Source organism: Lissotriton helveticus, chromosome 7 (assembly GCF_964261635.1).
Source record: "Lissotriton helveticus chromosome 7, aLisHel1.1, whole genome shotgun sequence".
Classification (NCBI taxonomy): Eukaryota; Metazoa; Chordata; class Amphibia; order Caudata; family Salamandridae; genus Lissotriton; species Lissotriton helveticus.
In genome coordinates, this window is record NC_136068.1 from 718,847,972 (window position 1) to 718,867,194 (window position 19,223).

Consider the following 19,223-nt stretch of genomic DNA (forward strand, 5'->3'; position numbering starts at 1 on the left):
TCATCGAGAAGACCGTCAACAAACAGCTCGCCGCCTTCCTCGAGACAAATGGATCCCTCGACCCTTCACAGTCCGGTTTCCGAGCCAACCACAGCACAGAGACAGCCCTGATCGCTGCCACCAATGACATCCGATCCCTGCTCGACAACGGGGAAACAGCGGCCCTCATCCTCCTGGACCTCTCGGCAGCGTTCGACACTGTCTGCCACCACACCCTAGTACAGCGCCTCAGCAACATCGGAATCCAAGAGAAGGCACTGGAATGGATCATCTTGTTCCTCGCCGGAAGAACCCAGAGAGTCCGCCTCCCCCCGTTCAGATCAGAGGCCACCGAAGTCATCTGCGGCGTGCCACAAGGATCATGACTCAGCCCAACCCTCTTCAACGTCTACATGGGCCCCCTCGCAGCCATCGCACGCCAACACAACCTCAACATCATCTCCTACGCCGATGATACCCAGCTGATCCTCTCCCTTACCAACGCCACCGCCACCGCCAGAACCAGCCTACACGAAGGGATGAAAGACGTCGCAGAGTTGATAAAGAACAGCCGCCTGAAACTGAACTCAGACAAGACGGAAGTCCTCATCCTGGGATCATCGCCCTCCGTCTGGAACGACTCCTGGTGGCCCCCTGCCCTGCGCACCACTCCCAAGCCAATGGACCACGCACGCAACCTGGGCTTCATCCTGTATTCCTCCCTCTCGATGACAAGACAAGTCAACGCCGTCTCCTCATCGTGCTTCAACACCCTGCGCATGCTCCGTAAGATCTTCCGATGGATCCCCACCGAGACCAGGAAGACCGTCACCCAGGCACTAGTCACCAGCCGACTGGACTACTGGAACGCCCTCTACGCCGGAACCACAGCCAAACTTCAGAAAAGACTCCAACGCATCCAGAACGCCTCCGCACGACTCGTCCTGGACATCCCCCGACACGGCCACATCTCCGGCCACCTGAGAGACCTGCACTGGCTCCTCGTCAGCAAGAGGATCACGTTCAGGCTCCTCACCCACGCACCCAAGGCTCTCCACGACCTGGGCCCCAAGTACCTCAGCGACCGCCTGGCCTTCTACACGCCCACCCGCCAGCTACGATCGACCAGCCTCGCCGTCGCCGCCGTACCAAGCATCCGCAGAGCCACCACTAGGAGGAAGATCCTTCTCCTACCTGGCAGCCAAGACCTGGAACTCCCTCCCCATCCACCTTCGGCTGACCCAGGACCATCTCTCCTTCAGGAAGCAACTCAAGACCTGGCTGTTCGAGCAGTAACGGACCCCTCTCCCCCCAGCGCCTTGAGACACTTCCGGGTGAGTAGCACGCTATACAAATGATATGATTGATTGATTGATTGTAGGAATTGTTTGGAGATTCCAGCATAGAGATCGTTGCAGTAGTCTGGCCTGCTGGTGATGAATGTGTGTGTGATGTTCTGAAACAAAAATTTGAACATATTTTCCAGCATTTGTACGATGTAGAAGCAGGAGGTACACACTGCACTGATTTGAGTTCTCATGATGAACTTGTCATCTCGAATGATCCCTAGTTTTCGTGAGTGGTCTGTGGGTGTTCTTCTAAGCTCTGAATGCCACCAGGTGGAGTCCCATGGGGAGGTCTTGTTGCCGAAGATCAGTACTTTGGTCTTGCCGGAGTTGAGCTTTAGGCAGTTGGTTCTCTCCCAGTCTGCTACCATGGTCATGCAATTGGGAAAGTTTGTTCTGGTAGTGGTTGCCTTTTCTGTCAGGGAGAGGATGACTTGGGTGTCATCGGCGCAGGAGATGAAGGTGATGTCTTGTGATCAGATGAAGTTGGCAGGTGTCATGTATATGTTGAAAAGGGTGGGGCTGAGGGACGATCCCTGGGACTCCTCATATCAGTTTCTTGGTCTCTGATGTGAAGGATGGCGGCCTGGCCCTTTGAGTCGTTCTCTTAAGGAAAAGATCCATTTGAATGCGGATCCTTGTATGCCAATCTCATGGAGTCTTCTGATGAGGGTAATCTGGTAGACCGTGTCTAAGGTAGCCGCTGGGTCTAGCAGGATGAGGGACTTTTTTTCCTTGGTCCAGGATGATTCGATTGTTGTCAGTGGCCGCAATGAGTGCTGTGGTTCTATCAGAATTATCTTTGAGTTTTGTATACAAGATGTAGAGTAGCTTATTTAAAACTGTCTTGTGTTTCACTGGGACATTCAGTCCCCTTAACAATAAACCTATGAGTATTATCATTAAGTTGTGTATGCCACTGTGTGCTGCTGCAGATGCAAAACTTAATGTGTATGACTTGTTCTTATACTTGGTCGGTTGGGTAGGCTTCCGTACTGTCAGTGGATCTCTCCCTTATTAGTCAACCTTAACATTAAGGCAACATACCATAAATCTAATCTTAGAAGACATCAATCTTCAAAATAAAACAGATGTGGTATTTCAATCTCCTTTACGATACCCCTACACATTTACTTTAAGACTAGTTAAAAGACGTGTTCCCCTTCCACCACCCTAATTTTCTTTGAACCTCCGAAAATTATACCTATACCTATATTTAAAGGAGCAAGGGAGGTGAAATGGGCTTTCACCTCCCTGTGAGTCGGCATCTGAGTATTCTGACCCCTGCGAGGAGTCTCTCGTACCTTTAGCTTCTTTCAAGCATTTCAACACTTTAGCCTTTGCCACTGCTATGCTTTTTAGAGACTGCTTCTTTCTTCGTCTTTAGGGGTTTCCCCATACGCCACTGTCACTGTAATCATGCATATTTCTGTTCAGATGATCTACAACTTTGGTCATTTCCTCTCTATCTTGTAGCACACTATTTCTCAAGCATCTTAAACAGATGTGAAAAAGATCTTTCTCCCATGCCACATGAAGATTATGAAAAATGGATGCCCCCAATGATATGGAACATTTTGCAATTGCACAACACCTGTTTATGGCTTAAGTCTATTTGTAGAACTTGCCAAGTCTTGAAATATTTATACTTTGTGCATAGGATTTATTACACCACTACGCCCCTTCTTGAGCCAAAGACAACAGTTCTTTTTCATCAAAATAGTCAATTCTTGTAAATATATCGGGGGGGCCTCCCTCTTTCAGGTTCTTCATAAACCCCTGTGTAGGTGTGAACCAAACTAGATTTGAAGGGAGGGGCGGGGGTGTTGGGTAATACTGCCTACCTCTAACACAGTGCATGGTGTTCTATCTCGATCCTCTGCTCCTCGTGCACTCCCTCTTATGTGCCTGCTGTTCTTCCGTGACCTATATTCAAGGTTTCAAAAGCAGTTCTTCCTTAATGTTGTCAATAAATGAACCCCACCACATATGGTGCTGCTCTTCTGACCATTCATAAACTATCTTTCTGAGGTTGTCCATCTTATCTCAGAGCAAGGTCATTGAAATACACATGAGTCTTTAACCTGATCTTTTATTCAAAGTAATTTAGGAAGAGTCTAGAAATATCAAGTTTGACGTAGCTTTTTAAGATTACGTTATGCACAATGAAGCCTCTGGATACGTACAATGCTAAGTACCCAAATGAACACAATATTTTAGCCAAAAACAAACGCAACTTGTTGGGAAGACTTGTGTTGTTCACTATTAAAAACCTGCACCAAATTTTCAAAACAGCACTACATCTCCAAGGTAAAGGCCAACCATTTTGATAAAGACTACACACTCATTTATGGCCTATTCCTCCCTCATAGTTATAACGGAAAGAATGTCACTCAAGCTAATCAATTATTGTAATTTCATTAATAATGAAAAAGACAATCACATTTAAAACACACCTCCTCCCCCAAATGTCTTCACACAAGTACTGTTAACACTACAGAACAACATTCTGCTCACTATATAGTTTACAACAAAGATTCCTCTCAAACCAAGGTAATGCTTTCATCTTAAAATCGATGGTCACTCCATGAAAATAACACTAAATTAAGTAAGAGTTCAAAAACCTAAAGCATACTTAAAATAATTACAAAGAACCGAATTTTTATCAATCCTGGGCAAAAAAGGTCACCACATAAGCAGTGGGTCTCCACTTTAGTAATAACATTTGGATATTTTTACTCTGATAGTAAGAACTAAGGTCACACTTAAGTACATCTTCCTTGAAGTACCACTGATAAATAATAAACATTTTATAAAGAGAACCTTCATTGCCCACTTGTGATTTCAGCCTATTTAACTCTGCAACTTAAAAAGCACCCACTTGAATACATGCGCCACCACCAACACCATAGTTTAAAGCAAGCTGTATGAGTAACATTTCTAGAATGTGTGCCGATTCCTTTTCCAGGCATGCATTACTTGGGATTTTTTTTATGCCAAAAAAAGAGGAGAAACAAAATTTGTACTGACCGTCTGAATTTTTACTAAGAGGTGGTAAAATGGGCCCTCTACTTCGGGGAAACGGTTGCATTCCCTGTGCCAAAGGATAATTGCAAGAGACTGGATAGAATGGAAACAAAACATTAGCTCTTTTACGTGGATCACAGAAAATATGAAAATGGAGCGGGGGCTTACTCCAGCACTAGATGGTCAGTTATAGAGCACAGTTAATAAATAAAAAAATTAAAAAATGTATGAATATTTTCCGTCCTATTCTAGCAAATGTATTATCCGTCCATTTGTAAAAATATAAAGGTGTAGAAAACAAACATGAGTCTACAAAACCAAAACAAACAGTAAAATACTTTCCATGAGTAACCCGTACCTTCAATGGGCAAGTCGAACACCTCAATTAATGAAAATGTCAAACCGAGAATAGCATTTAATAAATTGACAATACATCACAAATAAAGCACGGACCAAATCACAGGATCAACAAACCGCAATGGCCAAGTGTTCAAATGTATATATCAGAGTAGTCAAAAATATGAATGTACAAAATAAAAATAAAAAAATAATCCAACCAAACCGTAATTTCAAGCTACGAAATAACTGAAATGGAGTGTTGAAGATGGTATAACATACTTACCTTCAATAAACTAGCACAGACCCACTCAGGCAAAAGTCAATAGAATTACAATCCAACTCAAAATAAACACAGGAAAAATGGATCGTAATAAGACAAAGGGCCTTGAGAGTACACTTCTTTCCAAGAAATATATTTTGTGAGTAGAGTAGTAAGCCAATCCGGCTACCCTGAGTAGATCATCTTAAATCCCAAGCCCATGCAAATTTGGTGGCTGTGCTAACTCTGGACTTATGTTTCTGAGGTACACAGAACTTACTGCCCAATTTTCTAAAAGAATTCAGCAAATATACAATTTCATGCGTTCGATAGCAGACACAGATACGGGGCCATAAACAGCACAGCTAGCTCTTTGGGTGCAGTGCACTTATTGTACGGGTGTGAAACCTGACATACAATTCTGTGCCAGTGATATGTGCTGTCCTACTATTTCAGATCTGCAGACATGGACAGATCTCTATATATCAATACGAAAGCAAACACTATACTGTGTTAGGTGTTCAAAACATTAACATTATTACTCAAATAATGTATGTGCGCAGAGTGAATCACTTAGTTCAAGCCCTAATTTTTCGCGACAACCTCCGGTTTCAAATATTAGCATCCCCCTCCTTACCTACAACGGACTGCCTGATTGCACGCTCTACTGTACCTAAGTCCCCTGTGACCTGCGTACTAGTATATCGACCCCCTCATACCCACTCCCAGTTTATTTCTGCTTTTCAAGAGCTACTAGCCCCTCTTGTAGTTAATAATACTTCTGTTGTTGTACTTGGTGATTTTAATTTCTGGCCCAACGACCCCTCAGAAGACCCCATATCTAAGGATTTCACCTCCTTATTACTTAGCTTGAATTTTGTCCAGCATGTTCGTGCCCCAACGCACGTCCGGGGCCATACCTTAGACCAAGTATGGACTCTTAATCTACCTACTACTAACTTGTCCATTGCTCCTTGCGTGTGGTCCGATCATTACTTATTGTCCTTTTCTTTGGACCTCCGCGCTCAAAATGCCCCCCGTGGCTCTAAAACCCTGTGGGTTCGAAGCTGGAATCGTGTGGATACCCCCGCTTTCTGTGAGGCCCTAACTGCCACCTGCCCTGATCTTATTGACATTTCCCCCCAACAACAGCTGGCCACCTTAGACAGCTGGATAATCCACCTTCGGGATAAAAAGGCCCCGTTAAAGAAGGTTACTATAAATCACCACCATCATGCTAACAAGTGGTTCACCCCTGCCCTTAAAGCATTTAAGCTAACTGTTCGCCAAGCTGAACGGGCTTGGAGGCTGAAATATTGCCCTACTAGCAAAAATCACTACACTACCCTGCTAGCAGAATACAAAAAAGCTATCTTAGCGGCCAAGAAAGACTACTTCTCCCAACGCATTCTGCAAGCAGATTGCCAGCCACGTGAAATCTTTGCTACAGTCCACGAGTTAGCCCTATCAGATAGGCCTTCACCTTCGATTATACCTTCTCAGTCACTGTGCAATTCACTGAACGAGTTTTTTATTGAGAAAGTTGCGCAAATAAAAGCTCGCATTCCTCCTGCATCTAACTCTTTACCAGATTGCTCTCCGCCACAGAACACCCAGTGCCTGACTTCTATTCCGATATTAACCAGTGAGTCCCTCTCCCCGCTACTTAAGCGTGTAAAATCGGGGTCTCCTTCTGATACGTGCCCGGCCCGTATATTGGCCCAGGTGTTCTTGGCCTGTCCTGTCCCCGCTCTCACCGTTTTAAACAATACCTTCATCCTAGGTCTTGTCCCTACTGCTTTTAAATCGGCTACCATCATCCCCATTTTAAAGAAACCTGGGGCTGACCCTGCCTCCCTGGTCAACTATCGCCCCATATCCCTGCTTCCCTACTTGGGCAAGGTGGCGGAGACGCATGTGTCTCAAATCCTGAGCACCTTTGTTGAGGACAGTAATTACCTGGCCCCATGTCAAGCTGGTTTCCGACCTCGACACTCCACCGAGAAGGTGGTGATTTCGGTCATGGACCAACTTAGGGAAGGACTCGACGCAAACACCCCCAAGATTCTGGTCCTTTTGGACCTCTCCGCCGCCTTTGACACCGTGGACCATAACATCTTGTTGTCACGGGTCAGGGCGGCGGAGATCGGGGGGCTTGCATTTGCCTGGGTCGAGTCGTTCCTGAAGGATCGTAATCAGACAGTCCATCTCGGCACCATCTCGGCACCTTCTCGGCTTCTCCACGTACTGTCACCTGTGGTGTTCCTCAGGGTTCTGCTCTCTCCCCTTTACTTTTTAATCTTTACATTTTCCCCCTGGTTTTTGCTTTACAGAATATGGAGGTCACTGTATATAACTATGCAGATGATCTCCAACTTATTTTTGACCTTTCCTCCCCCTCAGGGGTTGGCAGTTTCCAGTCCGTCATGCTATTTATCCGAGACTGGATGAACACCAACCAGTTAAAACTTAATCCGGATAAAACGGAACTTGTGGCGACGGGCGGCGCTGCCAATCCCTGGTCCTCTTCTTTCTGGCCCTCCTCACTTGGACCCCCTCCTTCCCCTTCTTGTTCAGTTAAAACCCTTGGGATCATTCTCAACAACCAATTAACCCTTCATTCACACATTAATTCGGTGGTTTCTTCTTGTTTCTTTACACTTCGACTCATCCGGAAAATTGCCAGGTTTTTTTCCACTTCTGCTCTAAAGCTAATTCTGATGGCCATGGTCCTGTCAAAGATTGACTATGGAAACATCATTTACAATGGAGCCCCTGCATATGCCTTGCAGCGCCTACAGTTAATACAAAACCAGGCGGCCCGCCTGGTTTTTGGCCTGTCTAAGTCCCATCACTCGACTCCCCTACTCAAGAGCTTACATTGGCTCCCTATAAAAGAACGAGCCAGGTTTAAGTTGGGGTGTTTGACTTTTCAAGCACGAGCGGGTACAGCCCCAGCCTTCATTAATTCGGCTATTTCTCTCTATGTTCCTTCTAGAGACCTCCGCTCCTCTAGCTTAGCCTTACTAACAACGCCCCGGTTCAAAAAGAAGCGGGCAGGAGGGCAGAAGTTTGCTGTGCTCGCTCCCACCTTCTGGAATGGCCTCCCACTGTCCTTAAGACTCTCTTCCTCCTACATGGAGTTCCGGAGGTCACTAAAAACATTTTTATTCCAGCAGGCTTTTGGCACTTAGCTATCCTATCATCTCTAGCTCTTTTATTTTTTTTTTTCTTTTTCTTTCTTTAGGGACCTCACCAGCGCCATGAAACTGACTCAGTGTACGTGCGCTTTATAAGTTCTTTTTTAAATTAAATTAAATTAAATCACTGACTTGCACCGTTCCTGGGTGTGCTGGCCCCGTAACTGCATGATGACGACAGCACATGCAACATAACATAATATATGTTTTTAAGCCATAGCTCTCTAAGAAAACTTATTCTGGAACCCAAAGTGCATCTTTCTACTAGTGGATATCATGGCATGCTCTAGGATAACGTATGTATGCATAAGTGTTAACGGACGTACAAAGAGACATGACATGCATATAAGTATTCTTATGGTAGCCCCTTGGGCTATGCTACACTGTATCGTTACCTGTAAAAAAAATAGTGGCCATTCCTTGTGCAAGACTAAAGGCTAGCAAGTAAAACTTATTGACAACTAATATATTTAATGTCTTCAGATACCTTCTAAAAGGGCTTATCGGGCCCCATTGGGCAACTTAAAGGTGTCTGAACCCTGCAGTCACACTTCTGGTTAAAGAGGAAAGACCGTTAGCAAATTTCCTCAAAGTAAATGGTTTCTCATTCTAAAGATAAAAGTCCTCTGCGCCCTGCATCTTGTGGGAGAGAGGACTCTATGGAACCTAAGAAATATTGAGCCCGCATGGAGTTTCATTGCTCCGCACCCTTGCGTGTGTACTGAACATCGCGCGTTATGTGGGCAGGGCCAAAACTAGTGCTTTCACGTGTGTCTATGAGCCCGGATTAACATCGGCGTGTAGGCAGGGCCAAAGTTGGTCCCTCTGCATCTGTCAACAGCACTCATAATGGAGCGAAAGATAAAAAATAAATAAAATTCTTTAATAAACATGGAAATGGATAAGTGGTATGTATCCCTTAGGAACATCTTAATTTTAAAATGCTTATCCTTAGGGAAATCTTTGGGAAACCCTTACTTTAAGTGCAGATGCATGAGGATTGTGTGACTGCACAAGTGCTCATAAAGGAGCAAAAGATCAAAATAAACAATCATGTTAAAAAGAAACACGGAAACGAAAAAGTGGTATCGCTTTGAGAAATCTTAATTTAAAGTGCAGATCCTTAGGGGAAATCTAATCAAAAGGCAGATGCATGATGAGTTTGTGTGACTGCATAGGTACCGAATCGCTCCATTTTGGTCAAGTATGCTTACATGGCTATAGAGGTGGGGTGGGCACTTCTCTGTACACTCTAAGAAGGTGCCCCAAGCTCTTCAAGAGTGTTTAGAACTCAACAAAAATATTTTTTTCTTGGCTAGCCACGGAATGTTATTGTTCAATCCAGTCTGATGACAATAAATCCATCGCTGTTCTTTTTTTTTTTCCACAACCGATCGCTGTTCTTTTTTTTTTAAGAGAATTCTGTCTGTGCACTGGCATTCTCCATGATCTCCAGAATGACGCATTTGAGGTCCTCCAGAGTGAATGTTGCTTTTGTTTTCTTCCAGCATGTCATACAGATGTATATCAGATTTAAACCCATTAAGTGCTGCCGTCGGACGTTGAACGTTCGGAGCACTACCTGGTTGGTGCTGCGCACGTTCAACGGCCGACGCAGCCCCGCCCGTTTTTTAAAACGGCCGCACTGCTGCGAAATCGCGGCAGCGGCCAACGGGTTAAGAAAAGTAATCATATACACTACATGCAATGTATTGCAGTTAGTATGTTTACACAGTATCCAATGTTTTTGCCACCCAAAGTCAATTGACTTTGCTGCTGTGGTCAGTCAACAAACACTGCAAGAACCCAAGGGAAATGTCCCACTACTGGTTGTGGACCCCAAAGCTGTGGTACTGTTGGGGATTTCTTCAGAGTTGTATTAAGGCAGGTGTTTGTCCCTCAGATTCTGGCCTCTTAAGCACAAATATCAGCTTTCCAAAACTCAATTACCATGTATTGATAGTGCTCTAGTTCTTGTAAATAATTCTCTTGACATGGTTATATAGGCTATGCTATACGTTACACACAAGTTAGAATGTGCGTGTTTTTTGGTGATGGATCAAACAGCCCCTCCCTGTTCTGGTTCCTAGCTCTGTTCCAGCTCTTGGGAATTATAGAGTCCTTGACAGAACTACAGTTTTTTTTTAATCCGTAGGAATTAACCACGCAGGAGATTCTTGGTAACTAAGCTACTGAATTTCTTTAGGCTGTTTTTATATGTAGGTTTCCTGTAAGAATTGGCCTTGAGACTCCCTCGATAAGGGATGATGTTAATGTCCAGAAAGTGGAGGGTGTATGCCGGCAATATTGACTCCATAAGCTCCACAGCGAAAATTCTTCTCACCGAAATTGCCAGTTCCTCAACCAAGGTGTCGGATGTGTGGCAACACTTCATTCAAGCCATTAGAGGGAAAATGGTAAAAATTATGCCTAATAACTTACGTCAAGGGAAGGGAACTTCAAATGAAAAACAACTAACCCCAGAAATGAAAACGCAAAAACGATTAGTAAACCAAACATTGAGACAAATGCGAAAGGATCAAACAAACCAGAGCCTAAAAGCGGTTCTACGGGAAGCAAAAAAACTGCTAAAATGGTTGAAATGGGAAACACAGAAGCTAAGAAATGAAGACCTGTGGGTAAAACTTCTTTATGAAGGGAAACAGAAAAACAGCTCTAATTTTTGGCAAATGGTCAAAAGATTACAGAATCCTGATCATCTAGGTCAAAACTCATACATATCAGAGGAGGTATGGACAAAATACCTATTGACGCATTTCAATAACGATGATACCACAGAGGACGCCGTTACAAACAATCCCTGCATAAAAGCCATAAGGTCTAAAACAAAAGGGAAACCCAACTACTACACGGGCACACAAACCTAGGAAAAGTGTGAGCATGGGGCTACGAGCCCATTAAAACTTGATAAGTCAAAGATGGAAGAAGGCCCTGCGAAGGCTCTCGAGCTAGGGCTAAAGAAATTTTTTCCAGCGGACATCAGACGGCAAATAACAAGGGGGAGACCCACTGGAGCTCCGGGGCCGAATGGCATACCACCTATGCTGTATATATCAGATGCAGAGTTTTGGAATGAATCATTGGCACCAGTATTTAATAATATAAGACACACCCAGACTCTTCCTGAGTCTTGGCACGGGTCAGTCATCAGCCCGATATACAAACACGGCAGTAAGAAGCATCCCAACAACTATCAGCTCATCGCTCTACTAGACGTGGAGTCAAAATATTTCGCAGAAATCATCCTGGAGGAATTAACATCATGGGCATCTGAAAACTCTATTATCCCAATCAACCAAACGGGTTTCTGCAAATGCCAAGAGACCACAACCAACATCATGGCACTGTCCTTGCTGATGGGAGCAGCAAAAGAGATCAAGTCATCTTTATATCTCTCGTTCATCGCCTATACTGCGGCATTTGATCACGTGGACCGCAATAAAGTTTGGCAGAAACTGGACAATTGGGGAATACCGAAACGCCTCCTAGATGTGCTAATACTACTCCATTTGAAAACCTGGATTAAAATCAAACTTGGGGCAGGTACACACCTCTCGAAGGCCATCAGGACAACAATAGTGTTAAAACAGGGGTGCGTACTAGCACCCTTATTATTCAACCTCTTTTTAGCCGACCTACCTGGGGTACTCTACAAATGCCCTAACCATGCACCCAAATTAGGGAAAATCACCCTGCTATACACGGACGATCTGGTGCTGATAAGTCGGACAAAAAAAAAAACACACTATATATACCTACAGTCTTCCACATGTATATGTGATGTAATGTTGAAAAGCCCTAGTTTATCTCTCAACTCTCAAGGTGTTATAACACCGGGGAAGGCATCCCTTAAGGATAAGACTCCTCACTCACCCGAAGGTGACATGCTTCATCATATGGGTCCTCCTTACCAGTGGGGAAAACCTAGTCACCACTGGGAGCTACTACTTCAGGGTTTTAAGGAAGGAGCTCAGAGATGTTTTTTGGAGTTGGATGGTAATCCCATATGTGTGCTGTTGTAGGTTGAGTGAGGTATGTTGCAGCGCTGTGTGAAAAAAGTGGGGGGGGGGGGTGGATTAAAACTGTCTAAGTAGATCACCAATAACCTTTATTCCTGTGTGCTACCTGACAGGGTTAAAATGTAACAGCACAGTGGTATGGATATAAACCACTGTTAGTGATAGGTCGACATGTTTCAGCCTCTTGATCTAATATAGTATCAGCGGCTTTCTTCAGGACCAGATATATATACACAATGCTGCTGCAGTTAGTGTTTAGAACAGAAAACGAATAAGTAAATAGGTAATACACCACCAGTACTCCTGCGCAATGCTATTGCTGTGTCAGGTCGTACTCTGGATATCTGTGAAAAAAGAGTACAATACAAAAGGTGGTTGTTGGAAAGAGGGAGAAAGTATGTAGAGTAATTCAAAAACATTTCAACCCTTATATCACATGTAATCATGTGCATAATTTTCTATCACTATGTCACACATAAATGTTGCCTTATTATAAGCATTTTATGGACTTACCCACAATTGTTGAATAGTCCAGCCTCACCTCTACCTGTCAGGTTGCTCAGGAGGGAGGCCCCGCACTGCGGGAGGAAAAAGACACTGTAGTAATTGCTAACCACACTGTCTAACTTTTTCTAAAATCTAGTTTCTCTGGTGTCTGGAAGGATATCCAAGCCAGGGGCTGTGTAAAACGAGGTCAATGTTTGTATCCATATTGTCAATAGTTTTATTCAATAAACAAGATCCCAGTTATTCTTAGGGAGGACTAGCTTAAAGCTTAGTACTTGTAGTGGCTTGTAACTTGGTTACAGAAAGGGAGAAAAGGGGGTATGTTTAGATATAACTGAAGATTATAACAAGTTTATATCAAATTGTAATGGCAAGAGAAGACCTATATGCCAGACAATATTATTAAAGACTATCTGTGATATAAGTCTAAAAGTAACTCTCTATTACCATAAACCAGAGTGATCCTCCTAACCCATAGTGATCTATTTGGTAGAGAGCAATGGGCTATGCATCCATCAATACCCCTTCGAGCAAGGAAACTCACCTGTCCGTCGGTACCTCTTCGTGGAGTAGAGCTAACCCCGGGAGGTACCGAACGGCAGGCCTGCTCGTGTTTTTGTAGTCTACTAGATTAGGTTAATTGGCCACAGCTGTGTTAAGCGGGTCCTTGCTCAAGACGCCGTCTTAATTTATGCCTGCATTCTCGGGCGTCATTGCGCATGTGTAATTTTAGAGCACTGCTTGTTAACACATGCGCACAAACGTTCTCCTAGCTTGCTCATTTGAACAATGCGCGCATGTGTATTTGTATCGCGCTAATTACTCGCGCATGCGTATGAAGGCAATCGTGTTCTTCAATATCTTCCTGCGCTTAAGGAGATGTTCTCTGTTGTATGCTATACAGTGATCTTCATTAACCACTTGCACGCTAATGACAAAGCCAGCTCATCATGGGCTTTACCGATGGTGCGCTCATGACGAGCTGGCTTTGTCATGAACAAGCCTTTTTCTACTTCCTCAGCGCACAGCGGGAAAACGCGGTAGCGCTGAAGCAGTTAAAGGAACCCATTACATAAAAGGGCCTTATTTCTCTAGTCCTGAAGTAATACCAGGAAAACTATCTCTTCTTTTCCTGGTATTACTTCAGGACTAGAGCCCCCAACTATTTCATTACTTTAGTGAAGATGCACTGAATACTAAATACATATTTTAATTATCCTCATTATTTGGGATCCCCGAATAAAGCTTGAACTAGGAGGTACCTATTTAAAGAGCACCATCGTTTCCCCAATTTAGCCTACGATTATAGAGTAATAATAATTCCTTACTTGATATATGACTAACAATGGTAGCTGCTAGCACACGGACAACTATATAAAACTCCATCTTTAAAGAAATATGGAGAGAAATAAGGCCCTTTTATGTAAATGGGTTCCTTTAATGAAGATCACTGTATAGCATACAACAGAGAACATCTCCGTAAGCGCAGGAAGATATTGAAGAACACGATTGCCTTCATACGCATGCGCGAGTAATTAGCGCGATACAAATACACATGCGCGCATTGTTCAAATGAGCAAGCTAGGAGAACGTTTGAGCGCATGTGTTAACAAGCAGTGCTCTAAAATTACACATGCGCAATGACGACCGAGAATGCAGGCATACATTAAGACGGCGTCTTGAGCAAGGACCCGTCTAACACAGCTGTGGCCAATTAACCTAATCTAGTAGACTACAAAAACGCGAGCAGGCCTGCCGTTCGGTACCTCCCGGGGTTAGCTCTACTCCACGAAGAGGTACCGACGGACAGGTGAGTTTCCTTGCTCGAAGGGGTATTGATGGATGCATAGCCCATTGCTCTCTACCAAATAGATCACTATGGGTTAGGAGGATCACTCTGGTTTATGGTAATAGAGAGTTACTTTTAGACTTATATCACAGATAGTCTTTAATAATATTGTCTGGCATATAGGTCTTCTCTTGCCATTACAATTTGATATAAACTTGTTGTTATAATCTTCAGTCATATCTAAACATACCCCCTTTTCTCCCTTTCTGTAACCAAGTTACAAGCCACTACAAGTACTAAGCTTTAAGCTAGTCCTCCCTAAGAATAACTGGGATCTTGTTTATTGAATAAAACTATTGACAATATGGATACAAACATTGACCTCGTTTTACACAGCCCCTGGCTTGGATATCCTTCCAGACACCAGAGAAACTAGATTTTAGAAAAAGTTAGACAGTGTGGTTAGCAATTACTACAGTGTCTTTTCCTCCCGCAGTGCGGGGCCTCCCTCCTGAGCAACCTGACAGGTAGAGGTGAGGCTGGACTATTCAACAATTGTGGGAAAGTCCATAAAATGCATATAATAAGGCAACATTTATGTGTGACATAGTGATAGAAAATTATGCACATGATTACATGTGATATAAGGGTTGAAATGTTTTTGAATTACCCTACATACTTTCTCCCTCTCTCCAACAACCACCTTTTGTATTTTACTCTTTTTTCACAGATATCCAGAGTATGACCTGACACAGCAATAGCATTGCGCAGGAGTACTGGTGGTGTATTACCTATTTACTTATTCTTTTTCTGTTCTAAACACTAACTGCAGCAGCATTGTATATATATCTGGTCCTGAAGAAAGCCGCTGATACTATATTAGATCAAGAGGCTGAAACATGTCGACCTATCACTAACAGTGGTTTATATCCATACCACTGTGCTGTTACATTTTAACCCTGTCAGGTAGTACACAGGAATAAAGGTTATTGGTGATCTACTTAGACAGTTTTAATCCACACCCCCCACTTTTTTCACACAGCGCTGCAACATACCTCACTCAACCTACAACAGCACACATATGGGATTACCATCCGACTCCAAAAAACATCTCTGAGCTCCTTCCTTAAAACCCTGAAGTAGTAGCTCCCAGTGGTGACTAGGTTTTCCCCACTGCTAAGGAGGACCCATATGATGAAGCATGTCACCTTCGGGTGAGTGAGGGGTCTTATCCTTAAGGGATGCCTTTCCCGGTGTTATAACACCTTGAGAGTTGAGAGATAAACTAGGGCTTTTCAACATTACATCACATACACATGTGGAAGACTGTAGGTATATATAGTGTGTTTTTTCTGAGTACGAGGGGACATATACCTATTAGTCTATAAACTTTCCCTATAGACCCCCAATCCACGGTAGTGTTAACAGCTGATAAGTCGGACGCCAACGGGCCTTCAGCATCTCTTGAATGCAGCTCACAACTTCTCAGTAAAGAATGCCCTTCAAATAAACTTCAACAAGTCAAAGGTCATGGCCGTGAATTATAGAAAAAACAGAAATCTCTGTTGGCACTTGAATGGAGAAAAGCTCGATTGGGTAACCACCTATAAGTACCTGGGAGTAATCCTGGACTCAAAAAACATGTCTAGAGCACAACTTGACTCCTTACGAAGTAAGGCGACAACTATCTACTTGGCATTAAAACCATTATAGGCCAAACTTCCCGATCTCACATTTAAACCTCTCCTTGAAATTTTGCATGCCAAACTACAGCCTACTCTTACATACGGTAGCGAATCACTTCATGGGAAGGACGCCGTATTACTGGACACAGGCATAGCCAAACACATATAGGGCTATTTTTAACCTTCCAAAATATGTCTCTCCTGCTCAGATCCGACTAGAATTCGGCATCCTCAAACAAACACTAGAAAGATGGAGTGCGTGCGTAGGCGGATGGCACAAGATTCGCACTGCAGAGACCGGCTCCTTAAGCTCTAACGTATGGGAAGAGTTACTTCGGCATCGCAAATCTTTGCCCAGAGATTACCTATTTGAATCGCTCCAAGTTCTAGGCCTGACTGACATCTGGGAAACGTCAATAGACCTTCTGTCCTTCAAAAAAGTCGCCAAAAAATCGGCACGCATTGTCTCAGCGATTGAAGACAAGCAGGATCTAGCAAACAGGGCGCACGGCTGGATAACGCTGGGTGATAATGGAAAAATACAATCACAAGCATACCTCAGCATCGGTATGAAAATAAAAGTGAAACAGAAGTTTCTAAAATTACGCCTCGGCGTAATCCCTATACTCCCACACCTTTCACCTTGGGAGAAAAACAACTCATCGCAGCAGTGTCGCCTGTGCAAAACCGGCAAGGAGGACATCGTCCATGTGATTTGCATCTGTCCTAGACTAAAGGACCTGAGGTACAACTTTTTACGACCATCCTTTAAACTACATGCCATTCGGACTTGCAGGTATGCAGTCAAACTGTGTTTTAACACCAACAACACCAAATTGAACTTCCAGGTCGTGAGGTTCTTTGACTTAATAAGAAAAAGACTTAACAGTGTTTGACGAACATTGTAAGGTTCGGAGGATAACCACCAACTGATATTAACCAACTTCTTACTTTTAATTTCATCGAACTCAATAAGCTTAAGTACAAATGGTTTTTTAAATGTACCTACTGGTGTTTTATAATTTTGTAAAGGTTTTAATTAATCATGTGCAAATAAACGTTACTTACTTACAGAAAGTGGAGGGAGGTTCAGCTCGTGTGTGTAAAATTGTAGGCGATGCTCATATTTATTGAGCCAATTATGGAATGCACAGACAGAAGTCTCATCCCCTTTACAGATGATCAAGACATCATCGATGGAAAATGCTACTTACCAGTATGCATCTGTTCTTGGCATGTAGAGCTGCAGAGTTGCACACGATGCATAGATGGCCACCTAGTGTTGGGCCTGGATGTTTGCAGTTTGTTTTGTTGTAGAAAAGTCTTTGGAAGTCACGGGATAGATGACTCCTCCTTTGGATGACACTGGCATGGGCATCGGCTCCATCCCCAGATTGTTTTTCGCCATTAGGGAAGGGATGGAGCTGTACAAGAAGTAGTGATGTCCATGTAATTTCTATCTAATTAAGATAATACTGGGACAGATAAAAGGTAGCCAGGGAGGCGGGTGGGCATGTGCAACTCTGCAGCTCTACATGCCAAGAACAGATGCATACTGGTAAGTAGCATTTTCCGTTCGAGGCATATGAGCTGCAGATTGCACACTATGCATAGATTGTATAGCAGTACCCGCACCTAGTGGTGACCACCCGTATCTGTTGCAGTTGTTTGAAACAGTGTTTTTAGTACAGCCTGGCCCACAGTGGCTTGTTGTTTAGTCTGCACATCTACACAGTAATGCTTGGTGAATGTGTGCGGTGTAAGCCATGTAGCTGCTCTGCATATGTCATCTAAGGGAATGTTCCCTAAGAATGCCATTGAAGCCCCTATTTTTCTTGTTGAGTGGGCTTTGGGAGGAATTGTTAAAGTACGTTTTGCCTTTTGGTAACCTATTTGTATACATTTAACAATCCATCTGGCGATCCCTGCTTTTGATATGGGGTTGACTTTATGTGGCGGTGAAAAAAACACAAAAAGTGGTTTTGTTTTACGAAAAGTTTGTGTCCTTTCAATATAGTACAGTAGTGCTCTTTTGACATCTAATGTGTGCAGAGCTCTTTCTGCGACTGTTTGAGGCTGCGAGAAAAATACAGGCAGCTCAACCGATTGATTTAGATGGAATGGTGAAATGACTTTAGGAAGGAATTTAGGATTAGTACGAAGAACTACTTTGTTATGATGCATTTGTAAAAAAGGTTCTTGAATGGTAAATGCTTGTAGTTCACTAACCCTCCTGAGAGAAGTAATTACTACTAGGACAGCTACTTTCCAGGTTAGGAATTGCAATTCACATTTATGTGAAGGTTCAAATGCAGGACCCATTAGCCTTGTAAGAACAATGTTCAAGTTCCACACTGGTGCGGTGGCGTTCTGGGAGGAATTATTCTTTGGAGTCCTTCCATGAAAGCTTTAATAGCTGGTACTCTAAAAAGAGATAGATGTTGTCTATTTCGTAAGTATGCTGCAATGGCAGCAAGGTGTAGTCTGATAGACGTATAGGTTAAATTATACTTTTGAAGGTGTAATAGATATCCTATGATGTGTTGAATAGACACGTCTAAGGGATTCATGTGGTTGTTTTGGCAGTATATACCAAAAGCGTTTCCACTAATCAGCATAACATGCTCTAGTAGTGGGACGTCTAGCTTCTTTAATGATGTTCATGCATTCTAGAGGAAGATTGAGGTAACCAAACTCTAAGACCTCTGGAGCCAGATCGCTAGGTTGAGCTGAGCTGGGTCCGGGTGTCTGATCTCTCCATGGTTATGTGTTAATAGGTGTGGAGATAGGTTTAGTTTTTGGTGTGGTACTACAGACATCTGCAATAGTGTGGTGCACCACGGTTGTCTGGCCCAAGTTGGAGCTACAAGAATGGGCGTTAGGGAATGTTGTTGTAGTTTGCGTACCACTAACGGAAGTAGTGGGAGAGGAGGAAAAGCGTACGCAAATAGTTTTGACCAGTTCATCCATATCGCATTGCCTTTGGACAATGGGTGTGGGTATCTGGCGGCAAAGCTTGGGCATTTTGCGTTTTCGTGGATGGCAAAGAGGT

The 19,223-nt window shown here is 43.5% G+C and overlaps 1 protein-coding gene across 4 annotated transcripts in view; it reads right to left on the reverse strand.

The window, feature by feature from the left end:
• Positions 1-19,223, reverse strand: part of RBM27 (RNA binding motif protein 27) — an 870,586-nt gene that overhangs the window by 417,960 nt on the left and 433,403 nt on the right. For 2 of the 4 annotated variants that reach the window (XM_078653045.1, XM_078653043.1), the window contains one exon: positions 4,356-4,445. The exons of the other annotated variants lie outside the window; for them this stretch is intronic. In XM_078653045.1, the coding sequence (XP_078509171.1) occupies positions 4,356-4,445 (90 nt within the window). The remainder of the gene's footprint in view (positions 1-4,355; positions 4,446-19,223) is intronic. 4 annotated transcript variants of the gene reach the window in all.